Below are 24,010 nucleotides of genomic sequence, written 5' to 3'. Positions count from 1 at the left end.
CACAAATATATTTAATTATATTCTAATATGACCCATTATTTGAAAGGAAAACTAATTAAAAGAGTTTGAAAACTTTGAGTTTTAACAATAATGACAAAATAAGGAGTCAAGTAAATAGTACCATGATTGATTTTTTAATGTAAAAATGTGATTTTTCGTTAAAGTGAACAGTATCGAAAATTTTTCGTTAAAGTTCCTTTATTTAAATAAAAGAACAGATTCAGACTATCATATACATGGGATGCCAACTTGTTTATATAATAACACTTTAGTGTGTTCCTAAGCAACAGCTTTTAATGGTTTATACACTATTTATCCGGTCACTAATAAGATTATTTTTATTAGCATTACTTTGTCTCTAGAAAAAGAAAAGAAACGAAGTGATTATACACTTCTACGTAGAGAGATTATTTAAAACCTTTGAGGTCTGTTTGGCAACTATCTTGCGACATGGCAAAATGAGAGTTAAAATATAATATATGTTATAGATTCCGACTTATTTATCAAAATATTTTAACTACAACTCATTTAACGTAGCATGAAGTTCCCACCCAAATTTTACACGTAATCACCTAAGAGGAAATTCTAGCTATCATACAAATACAAGTATACAATCAACAATTTGCCTTATTTCTATCTCTTAAATTGCGTAAATAAATCACTTGACGAAAGACACAGAAAAAGTGATTATATTTCTCAGATAAAGGGACGCTGCAGAGGCTTAGGCATGTTTTGAGAATATTTTGTTTAATGGTTTGAGTGGGGTTTGTAAAATGAATCAATAAAACCACGTAACCCTAAGAACAAATCAATGGCCTAAAACAACTTAAACTAAACCCATAATTCTAACACCAAACGACCGATTAAGATTACGATGTTTCGCCACGTGGAATTAGTGCGACACTTTTACATGACTTGTCGTCTGTCCTGGTCGGAGATAGATGTAGAAGTGATGGTGGTGGAAAAAAACACGGATTGAGGCAGAGAATATTTGACGGCGTTAGTTACTAGGAGGAGGGGATTTGATTGGGTGGCGCGCAGAAAAGGCATAGAAGATAACGGAATGAGTGGCCAAATGCGGTTTCGCGGTTATCCCGTCAAAACTATCGGGTTATCAGTTGTCTTACACGTTTCCTTCACTTTCTTCGGGAAGCCCACAGTAACTGTCCTGCCACGCCCGCCAACGTATCCGGTAGCCGGTCACCCTCTTGCTTTTTATACGCTGATCGGTTACATTTTGGACTGGTTGGTGGGTGAGTGGCTGCGAGTGGATTGGGTTTATGGTCTACCGGAGTTTGGGCTTCACCTACTCTCTTTTTTTTTATTATTTTTAATGTGAAATGGGCTTCATGTGCTTTTGTTTTATTTTATTTTTTGAGATTCATGTGCTTTGATTGATGTTACGTGTGATTTAAGCAAGTCAATCTTTTTTGTATGCAACGATAGTTTTACTTTTATAACAAAGTGATGAAGATTTGAATTAAATGCCTCTGACTCGTCAATATAATAAGAGCAAAATTAAAGAAAAATGTTTGAAAATTTTGAATTTTAAAGATAACAATAAAATAAATGGTAAAATGAATTGTATCATGATTGCTTTTTTAGTGAAAAATATGATTTTTCGTTAAAGTAAACAGTACCGAAAATTTTTCGTTAAAGTTCCCTATAATTAATTGATATCAATTAAACATTTATAAGAATCGAACATAAAACATTTTATTTATAAGTCAAGTGAAAAGACATACTACTAGTTATAGTACTAGTAGCAAGCAAATCTCATTTTGAAGAGTTACGTAAGGAGAGAATTTGTCTACAACCAAGATGTATCATTTTATGTCTACAAGGCTTATTAAGAGTATGTTCGAAACTGTTTCTAAAAGGGCTAAATTGATTTCGATTTCTAACATTCAAATGGCTGGTTTGGTATTGCTGTGCTTTGAAAAAAAGCTGATGTGAGAATAAGCAGCTGTACTGTGAGAATAAGCGGCTGTGAAATAAATCAGCAGAGCGTTTGGTAAACTTTTTTGTAAAAAAACTTTTGGAAAAAAAAGTAGTCTGATAGTGGGTCCTTTCATTAAAGGAGCACTGTAGCTCCATGTGCTTTGAAAAAAAGCCAGTTTTCCAAAGCTACAAATAGCAGCTTCAGCTTTTTCCTTTGATTTCAGCTTATTCTCACAGCAGCTTCCAAAATAAGCCCTTTTTTTTCAGTTTACCAAACACCTAAAACCCTCACAGCTTTTTTTCATAGGTGTTTTTTTTTTTAAGCACCTCACTCCCAAACTAGATCAAAATCACTTCTAAATTTGTTTGGTAGACAGACTTAGAAGTGCTTATGACTCAAAAAATGCTTGTTTGAAGAAACACATGTTAAATGCTCATTCAAGAAAGAACTTTCAAGTGCTTTTCTAAGTAATTGATTTTTAATAAAAAAAAATCAAAGCAACTATAATTAAAGCACTTATGAAAATAAGTGTTTTTTTAGAGAACGAACCTCAAACATGTCCTAAGTATCCACAACACAAGTTATGGTCATGTGGTAAGTTTTGTAGATAATAGATAGTGATTTTTTAGTTTAAATACCAATTATAAGAATTTTTTTAGCTAAAGTACTATGTTTTTAGTTTATTTAGCTAAAATACTATATTTTTAGCGTAGGTACCAATAAAAGAGTCAACCAAAACAATTCTATAAATACAACTATAATCGAAAATAATTACATGATTGTCACTCAATCCTACCGCGTTTTTCAATCCACCAAACTTTTCCTTGTGACTAATTGATCAAATTTTTCGACAACCGACTGATCAAATTTTCTGGTTTCAATGTCATTGTCCAAAAGTGACCTTCAAAGGAAACATATTAAGTAATGAATTTTCTCATAAGTTCTCTAATTTTATTTTGTATACATGTTAAAAAACAATAAACCCACACAACAGAACATAATTGAAGATGAAAATGTTCCGCATATTGTTTTTTAAGTCATTGTTGAACCATGACTTGAAATTTTTCGATGATCAAAAAAAAGTTTCATTCACAATGACTGTGGTCGGCCGACAATTTCTGACACAGGCATTGGTGATATGTGGGTCATCTGCAATGAGAATAAAAATATAAATGGTCTTATGCTTATAAGCGTATACATTTGCCCACAATTTGGGGCTTAATCTAAGTAGAATGGGAAGGGATTGGTAGTTTTCCTTAAAACTTCTATTAAAATTGGTTTAGTCTCAATTTGCCTTAAAAGATTTACTCATGATGACACAATATGTTTCTCCTACTCATAGAGGAAAATTACTTTGAATGTCATGAGGAGTGTAGCCCTTACACTCCCTTATTTCTTTAATATAAATCTTGTGACATTTCTATACCATTCATCATGCACGTCGAGCGGGATGAGTACTAAAAGAAGAAAGAGCATACACATGTTATATTGAGTTATTATCATACTGATCATGTGTGAAGGTGGAAATATTTTAGTTACACTAACAAACGAATAATATTGTCTCAAGATATATCGCTAAAATCGACATTATTAACCATTAATTTTGTGATTATAAAGATCGTAATTTTTGTCTCGTAATTAGAATTTAGTGGCGACATATTAAAGAAAATTCTAATTAGAAATCTTGATATATAGAAATAGTATACTCACAAATAGGTAATCATCAATAATGCAAGTGATAGTTGTCAAGTCACTTAAAGACACTACGTAAATGAATAAAGTAGGGGTGATTAGTGTACTAAACAAATGGATTAAGCCAATGACTCGCCAACAAATCGGGAACCAAGTGGGACTGTGGGAGTGTGTTTGCTCAATTAGCTAGCAATCACGTGCCCTTTTCTTTTGTTCTGGGACATATCACCTTTCTATGCACCATACATTTCACGTAATTCTTTATAAATTTTCATCTTTAATCCATCAAATCTTTTGTTTGCAATATTCCTTTCTTGTTGATAGACCTTATCGTCGTTGCCTTTTGGTAGCTCCGCCCAAAATTTGGTTAGCTAGCTGTGCCATTGTCCCATGTCCCATGAGAGAGAGAGACAGGTTGCAGCTAAAACAAAAGGGATAGAAGGGTGGGCGGCGGGATGGAAGGGAACCATTTGTTTATTTAATTATCACCATAAAATTCATTATTTCTTAGAGAACAAAGTATTCGTCAATTTCTTTGAACTCAACTAGATGTCTCAAATATTTTTTTTTGGCTAATATTTTGCAAGGACAATTTATGAGATGCAACTTGAAAAATAGACCATCTGAATCGTTAAAGTATGATGACCCCCACAACTAATCACTATTTTTTTTATAATAAAAATGAGGATCTCTTTAGATAAAAGGCCTGATATATATATATATATATATATATATATATGCTTGCTTTTCAAGATTCAACACAACAACAAGGATCATCGGTGAATAATTCCTTAGAATCTTGAATTATGCTGCATAAAAATGAAACTCTTGGATATATTACTTTATTAGATGTATTTGTATATAAGAGTTATGTTAATTAGCATTTGTCTCTCAATGGCCTAAACTACAAGAAATTCTTGTATAAGTCGACTACTAATAACGAAGTTTTATTAAAAATGGTGGGTATACAGGTAGTAGTACAGTTATTTTTTTTTTTAGTTTGTTAACTTTTTATTAGAAATTTTTAGATTTTTCGACAAGTATCTACAAGTAAGATCACTAAATAGTGGGCCACACTCACAACCAATTTCACATAAATCATTCTTATTAATTCAGGCAACTCAAGTAAAGGCCCTCTAACTTGAGCCCGATTAATCTGCATGCTATCATTCTATGTCAATGTTTATGATAGATGGATATGCGGCCTATTTATAGAGGAGGATTCCTCCTCTCCTAATCTCTCTCCCCTTCATTCCTCTCTTATTTGAACGGTTATGGTTTAGCCACGTTAATATCTTATATTAATTTTTTTTTATAGAGACAAAAAACAATATGTGAGAGGAGGAAAGGGAATGGGATGGGAATAGAAGGGGAGAGAATCCTCCCCCATTACTAACATTGATATTATTATTACCTCCTACCTGCACATCTCTAGATGATGTTTATCACAAAATGCCTTATTGTAATCAAGAATATTTTTGCTCACCACTCTCTCAAGTAGTGATGATGATGTTCATTACCTTATTTATCAACGTTATATGAATTTAAATATCAATTTTTTTGTAGCGAATAAATATAAATCTCAAAATTTAAACTCATCTAACGATAATAAATAAAGGGGTGAGCAAAAACATTCTTTGTTATCATCATTTATTTTGTCAATTTTCCGTGGCTAGAGATTTACATTCTCATAAGTTGGAAGCCAATCAGATTTTTGTGAAATGCCTCTCTCTTTGGGGCTCTTTACTTAGTTAAAATCTAACAAGCCCAACCCAAGCCTTGATAGTTGAGTAGCTTTTTGTTCTCTCAAGCTGCCCAAAAATGTTTTTGGGCTCCAATTGGATGAGGTGGTCCAGGGTAATTTGGGAAGACCAACCCAACTTCAAATCCTTTTCATCAAAGTTGTTGTATAACATTGGTTCCATGTCCTACCACGTAAGCATATTGGTTTCGCGGAGGAACTAACGCTTCACATTTTGTAAAATTTAAATATCTCAGGGCACGTTTGAGAACAATTTGGTTTTAGTCCGACCACGTAAGCAAATTGGTTTCTGGAAGGAAGTAATGCTTCGTATTTGTAGAATTTAAATATCTCAGGGCACGTTTGAGAACAATTTAGTTTGTAAACTTGTGTTAGTGATGGAGGGAAAGACATCGAAGAAATGAGTACAGAACAATGGAAGATTGATGATGGGATTCTAGGAGATATATTGAAGACATGTATAAGGAAAATAACACAAATTATGAAAACTACAAATCATAAACCAAACATTAGTTTACGTTACTTTCACTTTTAAATTTTTGTTTTCATTCATTGTTCTTTATTTCTTTCCTTCCTCAGACCACTCTTATGTATTCCTTTATTCTTCCATACACTTTCCCTGCATCTAAAGCACAAAAAAAAAAAAATATATATATATATATAAAAAAACTAACCAAATGATTACCAAACCGACTTTTGGTTCAGGAACCAAATCTAAGCTAGAGAAATTTCATGACAAAATAAAACAGAATATCACAGCTATGTAGATAAAAAAACACAACCATATACTTAATACAAGCAAACACTAGTTCTATATACTAATTAAACTGCATTACGTTCTCTTAATCCAAAAGCAAGGAAATTAATTACATGATTTAATTTAGGGGAACTTTAACGAAAAGCTCCCGGTACTGTTCACTTTAACGAAAAACCACATTTTTATACTAAAAAGTCAATCATGATACTATTCACTTTACCTTTTATTTTGTCCTTATCATTAAAACTCAAAGTTTTCAAGCCATTTTCATTAGTTTTCCTTTAACGTAGTTCTTTTGATGATCATTAATATTTTATATTCCTGATGAAGCCTCCAATCCTTATAACTTCATTCAATTTTTCAAGTGCATTGGCCCAATGGTTCTGAAAGCTTCAACTCTTTCATTGTAAAGTGATCCACCAACCTACTCTATATTTGTATATATTCTTTCGACCCAGAAAATTGACATACTTGCAGGCACATTATCTTCGAAACGGATAAGAGCTCACGTCTCCTTCATCTAATCCATCCTTTCTTGGGTGCTTTTGTTGAGTTTGAATGTGGCTTTTTTGGGGATATAATTTTTCACTAACATAAAAAAGAATTTTTTTTTATTATTTTTTTATAAGAGAAATTTAATTTTTGCCATGTTTTACTATGTTTTTCTATTTACTTATTTTTATTTTTAGCTCGTGTTTCAAATTTTTAATTCACTACCGACTTCAAATTCAGGGCCTGACAGGTCATATTCAATTGGCCATTATATATGGTTTATCAGCTAGCAGGTCATCTCAAACAAATGTATATATTAACGTACAAAATCCCTTTGACTTGAACAAAAAAAAAACCTTAAAATATTCCCATAAAAAAACTTAAATTTAATTATGAACTGGGTTTTTGCCCCATAAGTACTAAAGTATATATGCACATACATTCTCTTGGCAACAAAGCCATGTGGACCATGTGGTTTCGTAGCGTAAAGCGCTGGCTAGCTAGCTCATGTTCATCGTTGAAAATTTGACGTAATTAGCAATATGAAAAATGTTTAATTTCCTTCTCAACGTGCCCAATTGATTTTAAAATAAGATAGATAAATTGACCCCAAATGCCCAAAAAATGGAAAATAAAATTAGAATTCTTGAATATTATTGACTTGACTCTCTCAAAATGATTTGTAATTTGGTCCTTTGCCCTATAAATGTGGGTGGTAGTTAGACTAGTTGATGTGGTAGTTATAGTCCTCATGAGGCACTTTTATCTTTACCAATTCGCCTACAAAAACGAAAACAATGAATAAAGAAATTAAAATTAAATATGATTGCAGCCAATTAGTATTACGGTCTTTATTTGTTACTGAGAGGTCTTACTATTTTAGATTCAAATCTCATAGATAACGAGTTTAATACTAATTTTTTCATCTCACCCCTAATAGTAAGTATATCATTGTATATATATAAAAGAAGGGTGATGTTATCCACACACCTATATATATCTCTCGCACACCGCTCTCAATTTATGGTCATCGATCGAATGGGTTAAAGAAGATCAATTGACAAAACCTTAAAAAAAAAAAGTTGATTATGACTGCAATGAGTGCATGACTCAGTTGGTTAAGAACATTCTTTTTACACTCGAGACCCTGTTTTGCGAATCCTCTCACTTGTATTACTGTATATAGAATAAAATTATAAAAGCTGAGTATAATAAACCTAGTGGTGGTGGTGTGGTGCATGAAAAGGAAGAAAGTTGAAGATATGATTCTAAATTTGCTTGCTTGAGAAACTTGGAATTTAATTTTTTTTTTTTTCCATGGTAGGGGCTTTGCGTAAAACTCAATGGAGCCTAGACATATAGTTGCATGCCTCTTTTTTTCATATAAAGATGAGACATCAAAATATAGTAAATGGTCCCCTTGCTAGGTCTAATAAAGATGAGGCAAGTTTTCAACCAATTCCAAAGCATGATGAGCTTTCTAATAGTAAGCAAAAAATTAATTAATTAGGTTAATTTGTTTTAGGACTGTAATTTTACAACCACCACATGCATTTGGTGACATTTTTGGCACATTGAGTGATTAAATTGTTTTGATTCGTTGGAGATATAAGCTTTTGATTTGGCGTCCTTTTTGGCACATCGAGACTATAATGTTTTTATGAGTCTTTTTGGCCTCCCAAAATGTGGATTGTCGTGGCGAACCACCCGCTGTTCTCTTTAAAAAATATATATATATATATTATGATTTAACAATCTCTCAAATAATGGTTTGTTTTATTATTATTATTAAAAAAAAAAAGTGTTAAATGGAGTGTACCAACTACCAAACTTTGAAGAAACGTAGTGAACTTTTTGGTATTCAGTTATTATACTACATAATCATATGAATTGCTTGCCAAGTGAGAAATGATGTTACATACTTGAAAAGCTAGTTAGTGATCTACAATTCTCTTAAAAATTACTTTATTGAGAGATTTTTTTCGGCTTTCTAGGCAAAATGGTTTCTAAGATTAGCATAACTCTTCACTTTGTTCACTGACAATGAAAATCGATAGGATTGGTCCCTAAGTTTGTCTACCGTAAATCATGTTGGTCCTTTCATGAAACATCAGTCAATATCCTCATTAGATTGTCACGTGAGCGACCATGTTACCACCGTTTAAGAGTATTTTTATCAAACCAACTCCTCTAATTAATGAGAATATTGACAGATTTTTTACAAAAAGACCAAAATGATTTACGGTGAACAAACTCAGTAACCAGTTTTATCGATTTTTATTGCCAGGAACCAAAATGAAGAGTTATATATGTCAACCTTAGGGACCATTTGGCTCTATTGCTATAATCACTTCTTATTAAAAATATTAAATTTCTCCGCTATATACAGCTATATACAGTAAAACGAGTGAATCTCATAAAACTCACATATCTGATTGCATAACTGCATAACACACACTCGCACACAACAAGACATGCACCGGGTTACATATCAACTACTACTACATATAAAGTACTTATGGGTGATGAAACTAGTAAGTGTCACAGTTAACAGAATCACAGACAAAGTAAACAACAACATCAACATCCTTCCCAGCTTCAAAGGAGATCAATAATTATGTCATATGTTCTATCTACCAAGCCACGCTGAAAGTAAAATTTAAGTCTCTCTCTCTCTCTGTCTCTCTCTCTCTCTCTCTCTCTCTCTACAATACACAACACGTAAAACACAAACGAAAGACCTAGAAAATAATTAAACAAGACTTTTAGTCGTGGAAAATATTCACATGCATTGAGATGGTGTTTTCATGGGACTGAATCCAACACAGGGTGACTGGGCGACCGAAGGGGTTTGGTGATGTGTTGTTGAACAACACAGCTAAATGATCTTGCGAGATGCGATGACGTGGTGAATATCTCTCTTAGATTTTTTTGATGGGTACGAAATAAACTCTTTCTGTCAACCCAAATCGACATCCTTGATCCAAAAAGGCAGCAAGGCATTACCTTCCTAACCGTTTTTGTGGCTTTTCTGTGCCGACTTTCTTTAGTAAAAAGCTATGTGTTGTCGAATAGAAATGCCACCCTCTCCTTTGTCCTCCCCCTTCCAATTCATGATTGTGCGATTCTAGATCTTGAGTTTCTAATAGAATGCGACCATTCGTGACAATATATATCAAGTGACGTGAAAGTACGTGGATTATTGGATTCAATGCATGAATAAATGTTAAGAAGACTCTCTCAAAAATGAGACTATTCATGAATTTTTTGTCATCTTATGTTTTTTGCACAATATTTTATAATGTTGGCACATTAATTGATGTTAAATTATAAGTGGCAGAAAATCCATAGAGAGTCCGACTTTGAAAGAGTCTCTTTAGCAATTCCCTTATCCTAAATTAACTGAAATAAAAGAGAGAAGCCCATGATTATTAAACTATTAGGAATATTTCTCTTCTCTAATGTGAGATTCATATTGTCAACAATTCTATATATGTAGTTAAGTGCAAGATCAAATTCAATGCTACAAAAAAAGTTTTTCCTATCTTTTTTTTTCTTGTATCAATGAATTAGAAATTATGTTCTACATGCAAAGTAACATTCATACCAAGTGATTTTTTTTTTTTTTTTTTGGGAATATATTGTGTAATATGATAGAACTTATGGTGATAGTACAAGAGAGTTTCTTAGGGAGTTCGATGGTAATGATTTCTGTACTCTTTTTCACTCATATATATCCCTCTCTCTCTCTCCCTCTCTCTTTATAATTGGATTAAACAAATCACAAATGAATCGAGGGTAAAAATTAATATGAACATGCAGAAAGTGAAAAGTTGTGTGTAAAAATCACTCTTCTATTATAAATCAATAAAAATAAAAAATGGAAAACAAGACGTAAACATGTCATCAAGTATCCTTGATAATAGTGTCCACCATAAGATCAGGTGATACATGGACTTAATTATCAATAATATTGTCCAAAATCCCTACAATTATTGGTTGCTTTTGTTAGAAATATTCTTTCATTTCTGAGTTAGGTTAATTATAATTAGATAAAACAAATCACTTAACATGATGGATAATTGGGTTACATGTAATAATTATACACACATATATATATATATATATATATATAGGACAAGGATTATATGTCCTCTTTTTTTTCATGCCCTCCTGTTTTGTGTGGTTATGGTTAAATCACGTCAACATTTTATATTTTTTTTATAAATATAATAAGACAAAAAATGAATAGTAATATAAAATATTGATGTGGCTTAACCGTAACCATACAAACAAGAGTGTATGGAAGAGTATGAAAAAAGGAAGGGAAAACAATCCTTGTATATAAATATATATATACAAGGAGCTTAAGGGGAGGGATCCCCATTTTTTCAAAAAAAATGGGGACACGCTCCCCACCGTTAGATTGACTTTAATGAAATTGTGTGGTTGAGATTAAAACACAGGCCATAGAATCTCAACCACAGGATTTCATTTAATTCAAATCCAACGGTGGGGAGCGTGTCCCCATTTTTTTGAAAAAATGGGGATCCCTCCCCTTAAGCAATTCCTATATATATATATATATATATATATATATATATGTTGGATTAAAGTAGGTGTCACAAAGCAAATACTGAGTATTTGACCTGGAAGTCAGAGTGACGTAGGCAAATGCGTAGGTCCACCGTACCCATGTGCTGTGTACGCAGTTGTACGACGGATGCACGGCGTAATACGAGCACCGACGAATGCGGAAATGATTGGGCCCCGTTGAAGGATAAAACCCAATCCGCACCCTTTGAAAAAAGAAAAAAAAAAAGAAGACAATTTGTGGATAAATTGTAGCTGCGTCAAAGGCCTGTGCCTATTGGAATCTTATTTCCTCTTTTAGGAAAGTGGGAAGCTATTTTCCCCATCAATCCCTAGATTCACTCTTGATTACTTTTGACAATACAAATGTATACCGACGTGTCATGCTGTGAGATTAATAGTATTGGGCTGAATTCCAAATTATATCATATTCGTAGAGTGATTTAATATATTTTTTCATAATATGATAAGTAATGCTCACCGTTGATTAATAGTATTGGACTGAATTCCATATTATATCATATTCGTTAAATGCAAGGTTCGCACTATTGGCAACCTTATGTTATTTTCCAAAGAAATCATTTTATATGAATTATAAAAGAATTACAATGCTCAATCAATACAATACGAATAAACATGCATTGCTCTACTCTAATTGCAAGAGACATTGATTTAAGGAGCAAACATGGCAACAATAATGAATAAGAACTCAAAATTTAAATGATAAGGAGAGAACTGCGAGCAAATCAACACATAGAGAAACCCTTAATTCAACACTAAAACCACACTTATCCAAACCACAATACATATCAATCAAACTCCGCAGCGATAAAATAAATTTTCAAGTAAAAACATTGTATCCGTACCATTGAGTAGGGCAGGCAAAGTCTTCCCTCCTATTCACTATACAGTCCACAATGCACCCACTATCTAGAAAGTCAAGAGGCAAAAAGGAGGGAACAAAAAGAAAGAAAATCCTTCCTTTGTAGCCAAAGAGAGAGGGCGCAGTTGATGCCACAACTTGCAAACCAAGCAAACCGGTTTCATCCAATATCATCACGACTCCCTTGAGCCCCGACCTTGTTGACCCTACATATACCACCCTCCCTTTTTACACAAAACCCCCCATCTTTCTTTTCTTATCTTTTCTTTATAGAAAGATCAAAATAATTTTATTGACGGAACATAACAATCTGATAATAAGTTAATATGGGACGAACAAATTTAGACAATAAGGTTTAATCTCTTACTACTATTCTTTCAAGCAGCATATTCTTTTTCCGCTCAGAGCAATTGAAGCGAGCCAAACTTTTATCTCCTCAAATTCACCAAGATCATAATGTACGATGTACAATCCTCACCATAAAACTCGTTAAAATGAAGTTTTTTTTTTGTTTTTTGTTTTTTATTTTATATTCAAAATGATATCTGAAATTAGCTTAACTTCTCACTTGAATCTCTAAAATTTAAAATCGATAAAAGTAGTTATGAGATTGTCTACCGTCAACTATTTAAGCTAAAAAACCTAAAATGAATCAACCCAAAGGCATTTACGTCAGTTGAGAATAAAAAAGGAGTTGAACGAAATTACCGCCAAAGCCGCATTAATTAAGGTGATAATTTTGGTCACTTTTTGACAATTGTTTCGCTTCAACTTTGTTCATAAATACCACCCCACCCCCTCTGCTTTCTCCTCACACCCAAACCCTCCACAGCCGAAAACCCCCATTTCTCTCTCTCTCTCTCTCTCTAGAAAGCAATGGCCGCCATGGCTCCTCTGCTCTGCATTGTTTCTCTCATGGCACTGGCGAGTACCATTGTAGTCGACGCCAGAATTCCTGGTGTTTACACTGGCGGCGCGTGGCAGGATGCTCATGCTACTTTCTATGGTGGCAGTGATGCCTCTGGAACTATGGGTAAGCCCAAAACATTTCATGACCCCATGCATTTTTCTAAGCATAACATACCATAAAGTTCATTCCTTCTGGATTTACACCCCCAATTTCAAAGACCCACATCAAAATTTCCTAATTTGTTTAACAATATTTCAATTTAGTCCACTCACTTTGATTGTTTTTGTGTGTATATAGGAGGAGCTTGTGGGTACGGAAATCTGTACAGCCAGGGCTACGGAGTGAACACGGCTGCGCTGAGCACGGCTCTCTTTAACAGCGGCTTGAGCTGTGGAGCTTGCTTCGAACTCAAGTGCGCCAATCAGCCACAGTGGTGCAAATCTGGCAGTCCCTCCATTTTTGTCACGGCCACAAACTTTTGCCCGCCGAACTTCGCCCAGCCCAGTGACGATGGCGGCTGGTGCAACCCGCCTCGCACCCACTTCGATCTCGCCATGCCCATGTTCCTCAAGATCGCTGAGTACCGCGCCGGCATTGTCCCCGTTTCTTACCGCCGGTGAGCTCGCTCTCTCTGTTTCTCTATTTTTCTTTTGTTCGAAATTACTTTAGCAATGCGTCTTGAATTTTGCCCTCGACTTTTAATTTGGTTCTGAGCCTTTTAATGTTTTAAAACACGACGATTAGGCTCGCACTATAAAATTTCTCAAATTTTCTGTCAAATTGAGACTATTTTTGTCCATTAAAATACGGAAACTTAAAAGTTAATGTGATAAGTTTAACGTCTATTAATCAAATTGAAAGTTGAATAGACAAGTCGGAATCAAATTTTGATCACATTTTTTGTTAGTTTTTCTTAATTGAATGATAAAAACAAAGGAAAACTAATGAAAAGAGCTTGAAAACTTTGAGTTTTAATGATAAGGACAAAATAAAGGGTAAAGTGAATAGTACCAGGATTGACTTTTGAATGTAAAAATATGGTTTTTTGTTAAAGTAAATAGTACATGGTGTTTTTCGTTAAAATTCCCTAATAAAAACAACCCGTTATTAGTTAAAATTGACAATTTAAGTTTATTGAACAAATTAACACGTTTTAGAAAATTATAAGAGTTGGACTAAATTAAAGATGGAGAGGGTAAATTGGTAAAAAAGAAGGTTTTGAGTTTAAGGGGCATTGTTTAATTTTTCCTCTTTTTTTTGTAAAGCGAATGACATCTCGCCGTTTGTAAATAGCGAATTGACTAAAATGGCCTTTTTTGCGCAGAGTGCCATGCCGGAAGCAAGGTGGAATCAGGTTCACAATCAACGGTCACAAGTACTTCAACTTGGTTCTGATCCACAACGTCGCGGGCGCGGGGGATATAGTGAAGGCGTACGTTAAAGGGACGAACACTCCGTGGATGAGCCTGAGCCGCAACTGGGGTCAGAACTGGCAGTCTAACTCAGTCCTGGTTGGACAGTCGCTCTCCTTCAGGGTGACAGGCAGTGACCGACGCACCTCCACCTCCTGGAACATCGTCCCTTCCAACTGGCAGTTCGGCCAAACCTTCACCGGCAAGAACTTCAGGGTCTAACTATTCAATTTTCCCGCTTTTTAATATATCCGGTGTCGGTAAAAGAGAGTGAGAAAGTAAAAGTACTCTTCGAGGGTGGGGTTAAAGTTAAAACTTTTTTTTTTACTGGTGGTGGTGGAGTGAAAAAAGCTCAAAGCCGGAAAGTGAAAGTTGTAAGCAGCTGAGGTGGCTGTAAAGGTCGTGTAGCCCGCTGCTTTGGTTATCTGATCATGATTATAATTTATAATTATAATTAATATACTTTAATTTCATAGACAATTAGACACGATCAAGTATTTTTCTGTTTTCTGTTTTTTGCTTTTTGCTTTTGATTTTGTTCTGCGTTTTGTGCTTTTCGGTGGGATGCTCTGCAAATTGCAACTTTGCATTTGGGGTGTTGTTTTACCGGCAATCATAGACTTTGAACGGATGTCTGCCACCCGCGGCGGAATAAGAATAAACATTTTGACCGATTCGTGTTTGTTTCACATTTCAATCGGGAAGATTTTAGATTAGGCGGCATGATCACGTGTCTTGTCCGACCATCTAATAAAATATTATTAAATTGTTACTTACTTTCATATCGATTTATCTTGACAAGCATATTGACACAATATCGAGGTATCGATGCTACCAGTAATATGCATGATATGTCGATATTTGATTGTCGGACATGCTACGTGGTCAAGCAGTCTAAGCCAAGTTTATTTCTTTCACACACCACTAAACTGAAAACTGTGACTACTTTTCTACATGCTCTACTATTGTTGGATTCGTTGTGTTGAAGTCTAAATGAGGTTTAAGTTGGTTCCACGTCACTGACATCAGGTTGGATTAGGTTCTATAGTCATATAACTTGGTAAATTTTTTAATTCAGTTGATTGTAACTTTCTCAAGTTTTGGAGAGGAAATTAGATGAACGGAGAAGAGCATTGTATCGTGATCATTCATTGTTTTCATTAGATATTATTTATATTTAATTTTAAATTTTAAAATTTGAAATGATTTTTTATCGCACGATATACGATTAACAGTTACAATTACGGGATCTCTAGGATCCCCAGAAAAATGATCCGGCGAGGGGAAAATGATCATTACCGGATCCTTTTCCTAGTGATCCTATGATCTTACCCATTCGTGGTATATTCCAGATCAATTGTTCATTGTCTTGGGTTTTAAGCCAGCTGAAAATTTCAGCACAATTTTCTCACTTTTCCACACCCTAATGTGGCTGTTTCATTCAAGTTTTTCTCCCTCTTATCATGATATCATCCACGATTTGTTTTAGTCCTCGAATCCTTAATAATTATTTTCAAGTCCTCGCTTCATGCAAGTCCTTCTATCTCTTGGGGGCATTGTTCTCCTTTGTTTCAGATTTATTGTTTAGGGTTTATGATTTGTTTAATAAAACAGGATTTAGGGTCATTAATCATCAGGTTCAAGCAGTCCAGGTCTTTAATCATCATGTCCAATCCAAAACTCAAAAATCAACCAATGATCAAACATAATATAGAACCCTTGATTAGATAATTATATTTCAATTTTCAACCAAAGAAATAGAAAAAATCAAGTAAAAAAAAAACAAAATTTGGTAAAATTAATTGAAATATAAGAAAATGTGAGATGGAATTTAGTAGAAAAACGGGACAGAGAGAACCCGCCATCTGTGGATACCATCGCTACGGTTGTCTGGCCGCTGCCCGACTCCCACCGAAACGGTGCGAATCGGGCCTTCACTGTAAGCACCGTTGGTCTCCGCGAGAAAGCAAATCAAAATCGCTTCCTCTGAACAACCCAACAAGTGCCATATATTCCCAAAACCCTCAAATCACACACACAAAAAACCCTAAAATTAAAAATTAAAAATTAAAAATCCCTCTGTACCGAAAAGGGGGCTGGGGGGCTCATATCAAGTGTATAGAATTGGATGGCCTGTCATTGCGGGTCGGACCCAATCGGGTAGAAAGAGTCGAGGAGCGCAACAGTTTCGGCAGAGACGCCAAAAGCCTGCAATTCAGGTGAAAAGCGGCGGCGAGTGTTCTGCTTTCTCTTTGATCTCCTTGAAACTTTTGACCAATTAGGTTTTCCAGCGTCTGTCTAGAGGAACGGCCGCTCAAGCCTCTCTCTTTCTAATCACAGCCCCAATTTTTAACAGAAGACGTAGGCGATGGAGATCTGAGGCGTTGGGTAGACAGAACACGAATATATATAGCACTAGGGTTAATTTTGGAGAGTGGAAAAGGAAAACGGCGTCGTTCTGCGTAAAAGAATTTTCCCATGTTGGCCGACGTCGTTTGCAGCATTCTCTCTCCCGTTCAGTTTGACGGAATTATTATTTTTATTTTACTTCTGTTTGCTCTTTATTGTACAACAAAAGATAATGATTATTGAGCGTCAAACTCAAGACCTCAGATGCATAACGTGAATTTGAACTCGGGACCTCGAAATGATTAATTGATGAGTAAACAAGTTCTCCGTTTTCATTTGTACTAACTACATGGTTAGCAATTCACGCGTTACAATATGACTGGCTGATAAATTTTTATTCGCTCGTACCCTATTGCCATTTTTAGCTAATCATTAACCAAGAAAGAAAACTGCTTCAATTATAATTAGATGGAGAAAACCTTGTTTTGGAAGGTGTATACACTTATCCGCAAGGACATTGCGGAGAGTGAGAAACAAGGTGTATACACCCCATTACAGGCAAGTTTTTCTCGACCCGAAGACAAGTCGGGACCAGCTTCATGATTCAGGTACCAATTGATAAGACAAAGGAACTGAAAAGCTTGCAGTACTATTGTACATTGTTAAATACTGATACACCCAGAGTCAGATACCGGCAGTTCGCTCTCAGCCATAAATTTTTATAGTGATGAAACGATTCCGTTCCCTGAGAGTTTGAATAAGAAGTTGGGTCCTGTCCACATATGGACTGGGAAAGCTTACACTACTAATGCTTTATTTGAAGTGCAAAGTTCACGATCAACGAAAACGAATACATCTAAAGGTAGAGTCCTCCTTCAGGTTAACCACTTATTCAGCAAATCTGTGTTGAGAGGATGATCCATTAAGCTGGCCAGATGGAACTGCAGAAACAGAAATGGAAAATACGCAAATCAATCATCATTCAGACTAATAAATTTATGTCAAATCGTTAGATAAGCTATTACAAACATCGAATGCTGACCTTCAGTATTCCAGCTCCATCCGCCGCTTCTTTGTTTTCCACTGATTCAGAATAAATACAACACCTTCTTTTAGTGAAGCCCTTCGTCCCTCCTTATAGTTCCACAACTCCGACGTTATGTACCTCCCACTAGGGTTGTATTCATTGATCTCTGTTAAAGCTGATGTTACAGCATTGGACACTTCCTCACCCAGTTCTTTCTTCAAATCTTTCAATTTTTCATCCTCGACGGATATAACTTCCTGAACATAAAAACATAAACTAGTGAAAAGGAAGCAAAGGGGACAGCGAGCAAGTGCCAATGATTCACAAGGAAAAGCACTGAGATCCATTAGATTATGATTAAAAGAATTACACGATTCAATAACGCTGCAAATATCTTTGCTCTCAAGGCAGACTTATCGACAAAAGTAATTGATATATGCTCACATTGTAATGCATAATGCGTTAAGACAGCGGAGAGTCCATTTCCAACCAGAAATTATAAATGACATTAAAACACAAACCAATTAAGCATGTGAGTGGAGATCGTATGTGATGAACATCAGCTACGCCACTGGGAAAGGATTTTGCCACCACGATCACATATTTTGCACAACTAGTTTTATAAGTAACTCACAGGGATAGCCAAACTACTTCAATCTAAGAAATATTTTTAATTATGTCAGCATATTGGATACTTTTTTCGTCAGATGCTTTCTTGTGCTAAGAAAAACAGCAAAAGAACCCCAACACAATGAAATAATGATATTAGGAAGTACCTTATGTTTCCCGTCAACCGTAGTAACTTTGAAAGGATGCCATTCTGGGTCCTTCAGGTATTCTTCCCACAAGGAGCACAGCTCCGTTGCTTTCTCTTCTGCTTCTTCCTCATTATACTTTCTCTTCATTGCTTCTTGGAACGGTTTACTGTCAAGCTCACCCATTCTCCTAACACCAATATGTGCACTACTTGATATTTCCTTCAATCCCTGCAGATTAAGAATATTAATAGCTTATCATAAGCATAAGAAACTAAGAACAGAACTTTAAAAAATATCTGATGCACAAAGGGTCATATTCCACATTATAGTACAAAACTGAAGATCCCACTTTCAGTCAAATATCAACCAGTTTTTGCAAACATACAAGTACGGACACATAATTATATCCTAAATTCTTGTAAGATCATCTGAAATGTCAGACGTCTTTTTTAGTATAAAGAATAGTAACTGAGCAACATTTATATTAAAGATCAAACAGAAAAAACTTACATTAATCAATTCCCTCCGGGCTTCCTGCAGCTCATCATTGCTCTTGCGCTCCTTTACAATTAAAGTTTGATTTAAAGCTTCTAAGTCGTCTAGTGATTCTTCCTTTTCTCTCAAGCCTTTGATCATGTTGTCCACCTTTTTCAGCACTTCAACATCACCGTCATCTCCCATGCGCCTTACAACATTTAAATTCACTCTTAGTTGCTCAATTTCCAATTCAAGAGTTTGCTTTGTATCCAGTTGCTGTTGCAGTTTAATTATTTTATTGTGGAGCTGTTCCTTTTGCCTCTGGATCAAAATGGTTGTCGCATACATCAAAGATCTTCTCTGAAATCTATAAATAACTTTTAGATCATTTTTTATGCACTTAAAAATAGCCAACAAACCTTTTGATCTTCGGCCAGTTTCAATAAATTTGCATTAGCCTTCAGTTGCTCCATAGAAGCCAAGTGAAGTGAACTATTTTTAATGGAATTCTACAAGAACAAACAATATCACTGTTATCAAGTGTTCGAAACCATCTTTCAAGGCTTCAACAACATTGACCACAAATAAATGCAACTCATGTTGCAATCGAAACGTAACCAAGACAAAAACATCACATACTATAAAAAAAAATTAAACACAAGTGCATAAAACCCAAATTATTCATGATCCGAATTGATGACACTTGAATAGCATGCTAATTTTTTGTAACATTCAACAAACTAGTTTCCATCCCATCAATATTCATAATTTTATATAAGGTCACAAGAATTGAATCATGAAATCTAAGAGAACATGTGAAACAATGAAGCACAAATTAGTAAACCTTTTCAATCTCCTCAGCGAGCTTCCTACTTTCATCTTCGTTAGCAACCGCACGCTTCTCCATTTCTTCTATGCGGGACTCTAGATCTTTCTTTTGAGTTTCGAGTTGCAACTTCAGTTTTTCATGGTCGCCAAAAATCCTCTGAAAGTGATCCCGAGCACTTGTTTGTATCTTTTTAATCTCTATCACAACAAAAATGTATGGCATGAATTAAGGTTGCTACAGCATCATACCAGTAAAAAATGATAATGAAATATAATAAATCCAAAATGGTGAAAACCAAGCCACTTTATCCAAATCATACGGACACTGTACAGCTGCAGAAATAGAATATAACAAATGTAATAGATACTCGGGATTCAACTCTATTGAGGAATCAGAAAAGCAAGCAAAAAAATAAATAAAATGCAAACTCATTCTTTCATTTGATAAGTAGCACTCTTCCGTTTTTTTAATAAATTAAACTAAATCTTACCTTCATTATAAGTCTGAACGATCTTTTCTTTCTCTGTGATTACGCTCTTAATGGAATTTGTAGTTTCACTACATTTCAGCTCCATCTCTTCCAAGTCTTTGTACTTGACCTCAATGATGTTGTTAAGATTAGTTACTAGTCTATCCTGCTTCCTGGCTTCTTCCTCCGTAATTTCAGAAATTGATTTAAGGTCTCCAATCTTGCGGAGGTGTTCTCCGACAATATTGGAAGCCTTATAGTCATCTGAACGAGCAACCCAGGCATAAAGTCCAGATTTTTGGTCACTATTAGCCTCCCAATCCTTTTTTCCATGATGGTCTACATCATAAGCCTTCTCAAATGACATGGCATTAACATAACCAGGCCAATCTTTCCTAAACTCTACAATGGCACTTCCCGAGTGACCCCGATAATTCCATAAAGGGTGCACCCTTAAGGGATTGAATCCCCTCCTTTTTAGCTCATCTCTCAGTTTCGATCCACTTTCTCCGACGAATCGCCCATCATTGGCCCGTCTGGTTGGAATATTAACCACAACCCCTGTCCAAGGCCACACTAACTTTTCATCCTGGTCACAATCAATTGGCGGTTCTTCAGCCACAGTTTTAGATGGACCACCTTCAGCTGCTAGATCTTTTTCCAAATATTTCACCACAGCTAAGTGTTTGGCCTTTTCTTCTGTGCTTCTCTTATCTGAAGTACTCTTTCCCACCCCAGAAGCATGTTGGAGAAGTTCCTTGAGAACAAAATCCCGCTTTTTCTTACTCGGGCAGAAAGGGCAAGTGTATCTCCCATCTGAGCTTCTCACACTGTGTTTTCCATTCTTCAGCTCTTCATAATATTCTTCTACCTCCTCATCCAGTTCTGTTTCGCTCATGTCCGTATCATCTTCAGAGCTATGATCCGCCACGCTTCCCATTTGAACAGTACTTAAAAAGCACTAAACCCTGAAAACAGAAAATACGAAATATCAATGCCACTAGTCATTATTATGTGAATTCGATGATTTTGAATAGTTCATTTTCTGGCAAGATGAACATGTGCAGCCGCGGTTAAAGTGAAAAAGCAGGTGTTTAGTTGCCGCTGTTCAGTTTGGAGAGTTCAGGATACTGTTAATCTAATTTCTTTCGAACTTAACAATATTTGCACCAAAAACCCCAACATAAATGTCCCCAAAACAGTTCATGGAAAAGAAAGGCATATGGGTAAATTTGTTGTTCCCTGAAGCAGAGAATCAAGGGGTTTCAAAATTAAAAGCAACTTACAAGTTACAGGTCACAAGCTGAAAGATCGAACCCATAAAAAGAAGGACATGCATAACCAACATTCAGGATACATGAAGAAATCACACAAATTAAGGCTTTGGGTTTCACAAGTTTAGCCCTTGTACAGCAGTGAAAGCTCTATATATAGAATTCGGGTTCGGTCTCCGCATCATTCCTCATTTCTCTACAGTAAAATCACTCATAACCAAGGTCTAAAATATCGATATTATCCCGATATTTCCATCGAAATTTCCGTGTTTTTGGACTACCGATATTTCCGATATCATCGATATTTTAGACCTTGATAGGAACTCTATGTGGTACTAAGTCACCCATGTATCTTACCATGCAATGTATAAAGTGTAAAATATTGTACTAATTCATTATATATAAATGATTATGGTGTGTTTTAAACTTCTTTTATTAATTACTACATATTTTCTACACTCACAATGTTTGTCAGCTCGCTATATAATCAACTTAAATTATTTAAATCCATCATGCAATGCATTTCCTTCCAATTTTTTGTGATAAACTAATAAATAATTGACTAAATAAACATCCTACAAAGTTTCAATAAAAATTTCCAAGTTTTTCTTACAATTTCCATGATTTTTATTCAATTTTTATCGATATCGATAATATCCCAATATTTCCATTGAAATTTCCATGTTTTTTTTACTACCGATATTTCCGATATCATTGATATTTTAGACCTCATAACACAATTTCCAAAATAATCATCCATTTTTGCCTTAAAAGAAACATCTTGCTATATGAAACCGCATTGTACACAAAATTCACACAAGCCCAAAAAATCATAAAAACTCGAAAAGAAAAATCGTCAAAAATTGAAAGAAAACAGTACATAAATAGTGTCCTAATTGTTATTCCTGCAACCAAACACACACACACAAAAATTATACAAGCAGATGCCGCAGATCAGTGAAAACACAGAACAAAACGGAGACTGAAGCTGCAAAACTCGAACCCAAACAACCCAGAAACCCAAAATTAACAATGCATGCTGTACATTCAACATTTCAACCAAACAAGCACGTGCATGTAGCGGAACAAGCAAACCCAACAGCGATCAGCTAAATTGTAGAGAGGGAGAGAGAGATTGACCTGCGGAAATCGGAGCTCCTGAGCTCCAAAATTAGGGTTTGCGGGGGAAGAAGAATTGGGGGCAGGGCCCTGAGAGATTCGCAGCAGCTCAGTGCTCAGAAGAGGCCATAAACTTAAAAGCGAAAGAGGACATTGGTAATTGGAGCACTGTGGTGTGCGTGACAAGTGAGAACATCGGGAAGGCGACAAATGTATGAAGTTGGAGACGTCAACGACCCTTTGACTGAATCGGGAGTGATGAGATGAGTTGGTAAAAGTTATAAAAGTTGGCGAAAATTTATGGATTTCCGAGTTAAAATTTATGGATTTGGGGTAAATTTTGACGGGTCCTGTGGGGACATGTCTTATCCAATCTGTTAATTTTCCTGACATGTTTAATTACCTAGCTCAGGTGGATTTCTCTTTAATCTATGGTATGTGAAATGTGATAGAGATTTTTTTATAAAACTTTTTGTATAATGTTTGTATACAAATTAACGTTAAACTCTGAATTGTCAAATAGGTTATAATGAGTCCCATCTTTTTTTCTTTTCTTCTGTTTTATTTTTTTAACACAATGAGAGTCCCACTTTAGGCCTTAGCATTTCTCTCTACGGCATTTCATCATTGTTGTTTTACACAATTTTAGAAATAATTTATTTTGATAAAATTTTAGAAATAATTTAATAAAATTATTTAATCCGTCAAACCTAATTTACATAGGTAACCGTTCTGAATAGCTTGGTTTCAAAGATTAAATTTTGGGTGTTTCACGGTTACGAATAATTGTTGTGTTAATTTTTCGATTTCAAGTTTGATTATAGTTATTGAGGTATCCACCCCGAACCCATACATGAAACTAAACCGTTTTCATCTTTTAATAAAAATTTATTATATGGGGAAGCGAATTATCAATAATCATATTTTTATTTTTATTAATTATGATTTATATGACGCTTATTAATTATTAATAGTATAAATATTTTTATGATAAAGATGATATTTAATATTATTCAGTATATGCATTATATCAGTTGTATTAACATCAATAGTCTATTTTATTTTGTTTTTATGCAAAATCCTCTATTTAATTATATAAATAGATATATAATATATAACTATTGTAAATTTGTAATGGAAAAACCAGTTACTATATGGAAAATATATTATCCAACAGGTAGGAAAACTCGTTTGGGGATTCTACGATTTTTTTTTAACACATGATATTATCTACACTAAGGGGTGGGGAAGTGTGCTAAGGTTCA

General features: G+C 34.9%; 2 protein-coding genes across 2 annotated transcripts; one reads left to right on the top strand and one right to left on the bottom strand.

The window, feature by feature from the left end:
• The first annotated feature begins 12,893 nt into the window (after window positions 1–12,893).
• LOC103435191 (expansin-A4-like) lies at window positions 12,894–14,923 on the top strand. The gene is made up of 3 exons (XM_008373591.4): window positions 12,894–13,154; window positions 13,329–13,647; window positions 14,356–14,923. The coding sequence occupies exons 1-3, from the start codon at window positions 12,998–13,000 to the stop codon at window positions 14,663–14,665; spliced, it is 786 nt and encodes a 261-aa protein (XP_008371813.1). The 5' UTR covers window positions 12,894–12,997; the 3' UTR covers window positions 14,666–14,923.
• Window positions 14,924–17,425: 2,502 nt separating this feature from the next.
• On the bottom strand, window positions 17,426–23,047 carry LOC103435181 (protein INVOLVED IN DE NOVO 2). The gene is made up of 8 exons (XM_008373582.4): window positions 22,767–23,047; window positions 20,374–21,320; window positions 19,899–20,080; window positions 19,474–19,563; window positions 19,088–19,375; window positions 18,596–18,805; window positions 17,835–18,076; window positions 17,426–17,733 (listed from the first exon to the last, which is right to left on the bottom strand). The coding sequence occupies exons 2-7, from the start codon at window positions 21,290–21,292 to the stop codon at window positions 17,837–17,839; spliced, it is 1,929 nt and encodes a 642-aa protein (XP_008371804.1). The 5' UTR covers window positions 21,293–21,320; window positions 22,767–23,047; the 3' UTR covers window positions 17,426–17,733; window positions 17,835–17,836.
• Between the last annotated feature and the right edge of the window lie 963 nt (window positions 23,048–24,010).

Source organism: Malus domestica, chromosome 07 (assembly GCF_042453785.1).
Source record: "Malus domestica chromosome 07, GDT2T_hap1".
In the NCBI taxonomy this organism is placed as follows: domain Eukaryota; kingdom Viridiplantae; phylum Streptophyta; class Magnoliopsida; order Rosales; family Rosaceae; genus Malus; species Malus domestica.
Note: the sequence above shows the minus strand (reverse complement) of the source record. Positions and strands in the feature narration are given on the sequence as shown.

Coding starts and splice junctions, on each gene's coding strand:
- LOC103435191 (XM_008373591.4), top strand. CDS start 12,998: ATGGCCGCCATGGCTCCTCTGCTCTGCATTGTTTCTCTCATGGCACTG. Junction 13,155..13,328: donor TGATGCCTCTGGAACTATGG/GTAAGCCCAAAA, acceptor GTGTGTATATAG/GAGGAGCTTGTGGGTACGGA. Junction 13,648..14,355: donor GTCCCCGTTTCTTACCGCCG/GTGAGCTCGCTC, acceptor TTTTTTGCGCAG/AGTGCCATGCCGGAAGCAAG.
- LOC103435181 (XM_008373582.4), bottom strand. CDS start 21,292: ATGGGAAGCGTGGCGGATCATAGCTCTGAAGATGATACGGACATGAGC. Junction 19,376..19,473: donor AACTGGCCGAAGATCAAAAG/GTTTGTTGGCTA, acceptor ATTTTGATCCAG/AGGCAAAAGGAACAGCTCCA. Junction 18,077..18,595: donor CGGTTGACGGGAAACATAAG/GTACTTCCTAAT, acceptor TTTTATGTTCAG/GAAGTTATATCCGTCGAGGA.